Here is a 9,671-nt window from a genome sequence, read left to right on the forward strand (position 1 = left end):
ACTTTGCAAACAGTGCTTTCGAAATGACAGACGAATTCATTCGTAATAGTTTCCCTTTCCAAAAATCCGTCACATCCTCTACATTTGTCGAGACATTAGTCGCATCCCCTGAAAGAAATGCCATCTCCTTCGGAGAAATACGGCGAGGATCAATATGCAAGAGAAGTCATTAAAAATGCTTCGTCTCCCGCTATTTTTTCAAAGTTGCCCGCTTTTGTAATTTGAATCTTCTGAGTAAACGGCTTAAATTTCGGGTTAAATTTCACAGTGAAAACAGATATCAAGTTTAAGCGGTAAATGTCGGTCTGTAAACGAACACCTAGAAAGAATGTTCAGCTAGAAAAGTGGTCTAGTGAAAACACAACCGTAAACAGCACTTTTTCCCCTGACATGCATTGAAAATTTAAAATGTTCTCAGTTTCATGTACACTTTCTTGAGTTTTTTTAAATAGTCTTTCTCGTTACAGAAGGTTACTTTCCAAAAACGTTCTCAACTTCTACGTTAGTGATCGAATTCCTGAAACCTTGCGTAACATGTTATTAAAATAATCTTGTGGCGGCCGACACAAGCGAAGCAAATTTTCAACGACAACGATAAGTTTCGCAAAAGACACTATGAAGCGAGGATATAATTTACGGACAAGCCTTGAATCGTTTTATTTCACGTAGTCGAGGTATCCAAGTACTTATCGTAAACTGAAACGAATATGAAATTATAAGGAAGATGCTAAGCTAAATTCTAACATAGGAACCACCATTCCAATCATTCCGATATAAATGCAAGATCCAAAGACTAGCTAAAACTCAAAAACAAACTTACAAAAAGACTATCTTCAAATGAAAACGAACTCTAACAAAACTAATAACCAAATGGGAAAAACGCGTAGCTTTCTAACGAAGCGTGAACAACGTAAGCCACAAGGTTACGAAAACGAGCAATAAAGAAACTAGTGTAAAAACTAGGCGAAACTACTAAAAGATTAGATATTTAGACAAACGCAAGGAAAGGAATATGGGCACTTACATAACAGTCCCGCTTGTAAGAGTTTGACCAAAGCGAACTTAAAGATAAGGTGATAAACCTTCCGATAAACACGTCTTATCGTTAGCCCAAAGCAAGACAACTAACTAAAATGCGGTTCCGGGTGGAACTTAAAGTTCACGTTCCTAATGGACAAACAGTAACGTCATTTTTGCGGTTTAACACGTTTAACACGAAACAAACTTATAGCGAATCAATGTCCGGTGGCAAAGGCGTGGCAGCCGTTACAAATCTTCCAAATTAGCAAGGAAAAAAAAGCGTTTTAAGACTACCTCCAAATTTTTTCCAGTTCAATCAACAACCGGTAACATCACAGAAACAACAGTTGTACATAAGAGCTGCACCATCTGCATGTATCTTTTGTGTACTCCTACTAAATAATTCATTGAGCTTGATCCTGAAGAAGAGTTGTCAGAGGAGTTGCCATTGATTGATGAGTCGACTGGAGAGGCATGAGAGGTGTCCACGGTATATGAGTTTGGATTTGCAGACAACGGTGTGTCTCTGTGTACGGATAGTGAAGGCCTTGTCAAGGTACTTTCATATACCAATGATGCGATGCCATCTTGAGATCTTTTTCCGGTGGAAGGAATAAATGTTCCAGAGAGAACTGAGAACTGAAAACTTACGCCGGAAGGTAAGGATGCTGAATGGAGAACATTTGATGTGTTCATATGGTCGTGTCTGGCTTTTTCAGATGTGTTACTTGTCTTTGCAGCTGAGTTGATATTTGTAACAATGGACTTGTTTAATGCAAATATTGACGGTGTGTAAAAATAGGGCAAGGCTGAAAGTCTATTTTGGGTAGAGGTATCCGTCTTCCTTGAGCTTAAATCAACTCTGCTTGCATGATTTGTGTGAGTAACGATTTTTCCACCAAGAGGGGAAGTACTTAATATGTTGATTGTCTCCAACGAAGAATATCCTGTGTTATGATGTGTGCGTTGAAGTGTTTTAAGTGTTACAGACTGCATGACCTGAGATTTCTCTAGAGATAACTTGATAACAGAATGACTCGGAAGTACTGAAACAAGCAAAGCACCTGAAGAAAATGTGACATTGTCCTGACTTGTGGTTTGTGTGACAAGGTAATTACGTTTAGAGGTTGAGCCATCATATCGACTTGGAGGCCTCATCGCATCATGAGAACTTGGCACGTTGAGATGACTCGACGAAAGAGTATCGTGATAATGACTCGCAGAAAGTCCAGCATCAAGCTGACTTGACGACAATGTAAAACTGGCACCATAGTTACTAAGAGGTCGTGTGTCAAGGACGTCAAGCGATTCGTTTGCTTGGAGTGCTACGACTGAATAGCTTGAAGTACGCGAAACGTCAGTTACATTATCACCACTTGAATATTGTGACAATGTGGAAAAAGGCAGACTTTGTGCGCCCATCGAGTAATTTAAAATAGATTGCCTTAAAGACGTTTTGACGTTAGAATTACTCGCAGAAAGCGTGGCATCGGATTGACTTAAGAAGGTTGCAGGAGAGGTATGACTTGGATTTGGTAAGGTGTTGTCTTGACCTAAGTGCACAGTTCCACTGAAATGACTTGACATTAAAGAAAAGCTGGGAAGACTTGATGTGTGGTAAGTACCACTTGAAGAAAGTAGGATAGTGTTTGACCGTGATCGAAAACCTGTTGATTGAAAAAACCAAAAAGAGAATAAATATTGTAATAGTATAGTTTTTATAGTAAATAGGTCATATCTGATTAGATAAAACAATAAATTATAAAAATTAAAATTTCCTCGATTGTGATTGTTTCAAAAAACATGTATTTTCCACTAATTTACTTGCCAAGTTGTTAACAGATAGTTTGTTATCGGAAAGTTTGTTATCAGAGAGTTCAAAGTTGTAGTTTAAATCAACCAATCACATTCAAAGTTGTAGTTAAAATCAACCAATCACATTCAAAGTTGTAGTTAAAATCAACCAATCACATTCAAAGTTGTAGTTTAACTCAACCAATCACAACTTTGGTTTCAATCACCTTAGAAACACAGACTCCTAAATTGGGGCTTCATATCAAAGTCATTGCGACATTTGCCAAACAGAGTATTGCGTGACCCCGATATCAGGAAAATACAATCAGGAACAAAATTTGGACGCTAAAAGGAAATATTGATTCTGCCAGAAAGAAGGGGGGTGTGTGCGCGAGGAGATTACTTTATCAACGGAAATGAAGTACGTATGCGTTCAGAGAGTATTATCACGAGTTAGACAAATCCGCTGTACTACAAGAGAACAAGGAGCTCAGGGGGCAGAAAAAGATGCTCGAGGATAATGTCGTTAATAAAGTGACAAAAAGACTTAAAATTGAAGAAAAACTGCGAAAAGCCCTTGCCAGATCAGAAAAGTCCTGTGGGCATTACAAGAAGAGATCTAAAAATTTGTCAATAACGTAGAGGTTATTTTCCTTCTTTGACTTTTTTTCATAGCACAAGGCTTAAGTTGCTCAACTTCGTCAATAAAACGTTTTGGTGGTCACGATTTTCTTTTTGGACGAGCCGCCATCTTGAATTTTGGTTACACCGAGCAAGCGTAATAATGCCACGGTCATGTAAAAGTCACTAATGTCCAATGTCCTGCATTGTGGGTAATGACTTTGATATGATGCAGATCGCAAGTTTTACCTCTCTGTCATAATTTGGCAATTCTTCTTTTCAAGGATAGTGTAATTTTTATGATTAATTGGTAATAAGAACTCGTTTCGTTTCAATTCGCATTGCAATCATACTCGTGATAAACAAATCGGACCCCCGCTGCGTGGTCGTCCAAGTTTATTATCACCCTTTTTCTCGTATCATCATTTCGAAGTCAGATGATCAACTGACTAACAACATTATCATTTGCCTCAGCAAATAAATGTGGAGGTCCACTTACTACAGTTCCGCCTCTCTGTTTCTGCTACATCACCACAAAGCAGTTCCAGTCCGCTTTCTGGCAAAGGATTTACGCACATTCTGCTTCTAGTCTGGTTTTTATGGCGGGAACACTCCGTCCACTCTGTCCACAGCGTCCAATGTCCTCTGACTAACGATAAATGGAGTGAGCACGTGAGGGCAGTTACGAGGGACATCAACTGTTGCAGCGTCAAGATTTGTTTAAGAGTGCGCACGACGCTTTTCTGTTTGACTTTTTCCTTTATCGTGCAGTTAGGTTACTAGTGCAGTGATGTTTATATGAATTGCAGAGTGATCATCTTTGTCAATTTTGTGCGTGTTAGTTATGTTATGAGAGAATTTATCTTGTAATATACTGGTGCTTTATGTGCTATCGAGCCAGTTAATTTGTTAATTACCTTGGGGAATTATATCACAATCTTTAAAAGATTATCAGAAATAGATATAATGATATCTTGACTATAATCCTAAGACCATAAAATGCTACTCTAATAGTAGCAGAGGATAGGTTTCTACTTCCCACACAAGTCTAATTTAAATAAGTAGTAAAGTGTTAATAATTATTGAATAATTTTCTTCACAGAGATATTGTAATTCAGTTATGTTTAATAAACAATTTTATGATTTGGCGATTATAGCCAAAATATTTCTTCCCCTCTTGGTGGTAACGGGACAAGAGGATCAAAATAAAGAGACTCTTTAGTCAGTAAAGGCTTTATCCCTACTAGTGAGATATTTTTACTCTCTCTCATTTGACATTTGCAAATAGCATTTACTACACGAATTAAAACTTCAGATGGCGAGTGACTGCCGACAACGAGACAATTTGAGTAACATGAGATGCACGACCTTTGGAGCAAGACGCGTGCCGCGGATTCAATCTCTTACCTTCATTCCCTTTTCTAAGGAACACGTTACAGAGACAGAGAGAAGATAGTTGAGCCTCGCGATGCATTATAAGAAATGGTAATTAGTTTGGTTGTTTGGAGATTTAATACTAAAAGTGAATGTTGTTTATTGCCAACTAACCTCTGAGGATGTTATATGAACAACGGAATCCTTTATTTTCTTTATCCTGGTCGGACACGAACCGTATACTCAAACTTCCGTTCCGCTCGACTGTCAAAGATCGATTCAGAACTCCGCAATGTCTTTCTATGACCGTAGAGTGAAGACCATCGCCCTCCAGTATCTCCATGTAATCATAAGGACAGTCTTCTTCTTTTTCTATGGCAATTTCGTCGCATACTAGCGGGATTAGCATGGCAGGGTGAAGCTGTATCGTCCAGAGACAGTCCATATAGTTCGGGTAGTTGTTAGGGTAATTTGGCGTGGTAATGACTCCATTGGTCTTGTTAATGTGTACTTTACATATTCCTATAAACAGAAATAAGGAACCGAGATATTCTTGTATCTTTACAGGTATCCATTTAATTCTTATAAACTCCCGATTGCAAATTACAATTTCTATGTGCGATGCACCCTTCATTTCTCATGATCAGCTTGGATGTTTTTTGTGTCAAATCAAACAATGTTCCTTAGTTGATCTTTGTCTTTCTTCACATTGCATTTCTACCAGAAAGTGGAGTGATATTGTAAAAAAGGTGGTGGTCAATCATCGTAGTGATACACTCGTCTACCGTCAATTTTTTTTCCATCAAAGGGTTCCGTCCCAACGGCAGACGGCGGGAGGAACGTTACGTTGAAAAGCCCTTATTCTAGCTGTGGAATCCCAGCCGATTTTACTGCAACCTCCACCCTCAACCCCTTGAACATTAGTTAGTTGGAACTCTTTAACCCACCAGAGTGCTGCAAGAAAAATCCTCGATCCATGGAGGTGTCATTTACGTTGTCAGACACAAAGTGCAGTAAGATGCTAGTCCAGGATGAGGTAATCTCACTTGGCGACCTATCAAGTTTCCCACAAAATCGCTCAATCAGCGGAGACGCCATACTGTCTCCATCCCTGATCTCTAAGTAGTCTCCATTGCATTGCGTCTGTTGAGAGGAAAGTCATATGAAAACCAATAATTAAGAACAGGATACAGCCGTCTACGAGTTTATCAATCTACCTAAAGAGAGCGGTTTCCGCATAAAACGAAGAACTTTCATTGGTTACGTGACCGTTATAACACGATTGGTTATATTGGTGGGCTCTATTATCAGTCGCTGTTTGGGAAATCCTCCGCCAAAGGGACGGCTTTGCATTTCATCAAACTTCATCCAGGGCGATTAAGCTTGCCCTCTTGCTAATGTCCAATCCAACTATCGGCAAAAAAAGCGAGAATTACTCAAGAATTATGTTTATTTAGGTTTGCCGTATTCTTTACCTCAAAATCTATGATAGTGATCTTTGCTTTATTACCAGGTGAAACTGACTTGATCCAAGTGAGATTCGAGTTGGTCGGGTATGTGTTAGGGTAGCCTAGAGTAGATAATGTTCCTTCCCAATCTGTAATGTGAACTAACTCTCCAGCTGAAATGGAGTAAATTCAGTGTTATTTTATCACCTCATGACTAACAACTCCAAGTGCTGCGCAGTTTACACTAGTGTTTACACGAAGTTTTCTTGTCGTCTCATAAAATTCCTATCCCAAATGCTATAACGCCCCAAATGTCAGTTTTACACTCCCTTGATGGTGATAAATTTACTTTAGTAACTTTGTTGATAAAACCAAAGAATCTCGTAGGTTTACCTTCTCTTGCTAAATATCACGAGGTTAGGAGACACAACAACTAAACCAGCTGATGCGTCTTGAAAAGCACTTGAAACAAATTTTTGGGTCAGTGATACCACTGATGTAATTGTTAAGACAGCGCCATTTTAACTGACTTCAGCTATTACTTACAAAGCAACTAGGTTATTGATTCTTATAAGTACAGACTAGTAGAAGTAATACGTATAGTAACGGCGTATTGGGAATTTGAGCTCTTACCTTCTGTTAACTTGATAACAAGCAGGTTTGAAAGGATGAGGATATAGACCTTCTATCAAACGAAAGAAAAAAAGTTATTTGTTTGCACATCACATACGTTATGTAAACTGGTTCTTCGTTTCAGCGGGGAAAAATGTCAGAAGGAAATATGTGACACTTCGCTTTCGGATTAACGGACTTTTTCATAGTTTCAAAATCCTTCTGAGTAATCACATTTAATCAACATAATGAATTAATTTATATGATTTCACTTTCTTTATTATAATTAGTTGAACCATTCTACATTATCCGAGGAAATTGGAAAAGAAGTCCTAAATGGGAATCGAGGATTGAACTGAATTTTATTCAACCGTTTCCGAGGTACTCTACCCATGAGGGACCGAGGAACTGTCTAATGAAACGAACAAGCGAGCTTTTGATTTTTCGGGAGAACTAACAGGATCAAAACAAATTTGAATGACGTAAATGATATTTACAGAAACTTACATCACTGTTCTACACAACTGTTGATGAATGTAAATTTCGTGAGCTTTTGTTTGAATTGAAGGGAAAAAGATCTTTTGCAAGCTAAATCAATTTAGGCCATGGTTATGTTTGAAAGCTTGTGGAACTTAATTAAGTTGAGGTGTGTGCCTATAACTTGTAATCTTTTCTGTAAATAGCCCAAACATATAACAGCAGTAGTCCACTAATGAAGGCCATGGAACTTTCATGTAACAGCGAAAAAAGTCATTTTCATACCGGTAGTGATGAAATTTCTATCTCTAAGCTACAATTTTTGATACTTCACTGAGGATTGATATGAAATTTTGTGAGGTGCATAAGAGCGTTCATAACCTTAACACCTCCTATCGCCAATTACTTTCCCTCGCTCTGCAAGATGTGCAATTTGCTCTGATGAACGTTTCCCAAAAACTTCGTGAATTGCATTAACACGATTACTTCATTCCAATTATTCAGACTAAGTCACTTGAGTTTGTCACTAATACCCCGTTGACACCAAAGCTTAAACATGTTTAAAATTTGTTTTGATAAACAGATTTAATAAGATTGGCTGTTCACGCTGCGGACGTGTTTAACACTGAAAACACTTCTAAAACCATGTTTAACAAAACTAAAGCGTGAGGTAGTTTGACAATCGTGTTTAATAAAACATATTCAAAATGGCGACAGAAACCAAAACACGCGGAGGAGTTTGAGAGCACAAAGAAACCCTCCTGTTACTTGAAAAGTGGGAGACGAGAATATCCAGCTCCAGCTAAAATCATGCACAAGAAAAAAGCCTATATGGCTAGAAATTGCGGCATATCTTCGAGCTGCAGGCAATGAAGAAAAAGACGACGGCAACTGCAAGACACAAATTCACACTCTGATAAGCGCCCTTAAAAGAGAAGTCACTTAAATCATATTTTTATCGTAATCTGCAGTAATTAAGCTTTCTTCTGATGTATAGTTTGCTAGGATTTTAGTGAAACTCGCCTGCGAAGGTGGGGAGTAACCTTAAGTCTTCTTTAGTGGCCTGAGATGTGTCTATCACTGATTAAATGTGAATGGTGCTCAGACGTAAGGAGAAAGCTAAGTGTCGTGTGTTCCGTTTCATCCCAAATTCTGAATCATGTGGTGTCCAGCTGTGCATCATTTGTTGTTTCAGAGTAGACGACGCTTGAAGAATCGTTCAGTATATAGATCTGTGTTCGTAGTACATGAATTGATATGAACTTCAAATGTTTACTGAACTTCATATCACATTCAGTGGGTACGTCAAGGGTATTTTCACTTAGATATTGACTGAACAATTCAAGGAAATTGTAGAAGCACTTTCCAAACTGTTGCTTAGTTTCTCGTAGTGCCTAACGAGTCATCATTGATACACCCGCTCCAGTGCTAATGAAGTACGCACTTATTGTTACAATCTCATCGTCACTTATCAGTTACAAATCAAAATGTGCTCTATTTTAGGTTTTTTTTTTTTGCTTCGTTGTGAGAAACATTCATCAATATATATTTGCCACCTTAGAAACGAGAATGAAATTCTTACCAGCATTTTTGCACATTAGTATGTTACTTATCCTTTCCTTTCTGTGCCCCCAAATAACAGGCTGCCACATAGGAGATTAAAGCCTTACACAAAATAATGCATTTGTATCGATGCATATTAGCGTCATCTTTTCTTAGTTCGCACGCTCTTTCTGGGTCAGAGCACAAAAACATGATTGATTTTCAATGTTTACAATGACGTCTGCTGTTTTTAGTAACCGCTTTTGAGTTACAGCTATATAGAAGACGAGGTCAAAGTAGGGAAATTAATAGGTTGTGTCCCAGTTGCAACGTCTACATCCGCTAGCAGAAATCACGCGGAAGCAAAAAGTAGTAAAAGCTTAAATCAAGAGCAGCTAGTGTTTCAAAATCATATCTTTCGTATTTGGATTTGTAATATCCGTAAGATAGCACACTCTTTCCGGGTCTGATAACTAAACCAGAATTTTAATGTATGCAAAGTGGCTAGTTGTTTCGGGTGGGAGTAAAAATTGTTTAATTAATTATTAACTATGAGATTTGAGAAAATCAATGGAATAAGGAATTCGGTATCATAGAGTCGATTGGCTGCATAGCAACCAATATTGCTAACTTTCTGTATAAAGAGTAGCATGATTTATCTCGAATGCGTTATTTTATGGCAAAGAAAAGAATGAGAGGGCGTAAAAGTACCAAACTAATGGTGACAATGTTAATTAATTCTCTCCCTGTTTTAATGTGACCATCAATAATAATAGGCTACAT

At 38.1% G+C, this 9,671-nt stretch overlaps 1 protein-coding gene across 1 annotated transcript; it reads right to left on the minus strand.

Moving 5' to 3' along the window:
- Positions 1–651: 651 nt before the first annotated feature.
- LOC136283094 (uncharacterized) lies at positions 652–9,096 on the minus strand. The gene is made up of 7 exons (XM_066171323.1): positions 8,929–9,096; positions 6,891–6,942; positions 6,285–6,430; positions 5,757–5,952; positions 4,984–5,331; positions 3,935–4,084; positions 652–2,687 (listed from the first exon to the last, which is right to left on the minus strand). Exons 1-7 carry the CDS (start codon positions 8,932–8,934, stop codon positions 1,333–1,335), a joined length of 2,253 nt encoding a protein of 750 aa, XP_066027420.1. The 5' UTR covers positions 8,935–9,096; the 3' UTR covers positions 652–1,332.
- Positions 9,097–9,671: the final 575 nt, after the last annotated feature.

The sequence above is a fragment of the Pocillopora verrucosa genome, chromosome 8 (assembly GCF_036669915.1).
Source record: "Pocillopora verrucosa isolate sample1 chromosome 8, ASM3666991v2, whole genome shotgun sequence".
NCBI classification, from domain to species: domain Eukaryota; kingdom Metazoa; phylum Cnidaria; class Anthozoa; order Scleractinia; family Pocilloporidae; genus Pocillopora; species Pocillopora verrucosa.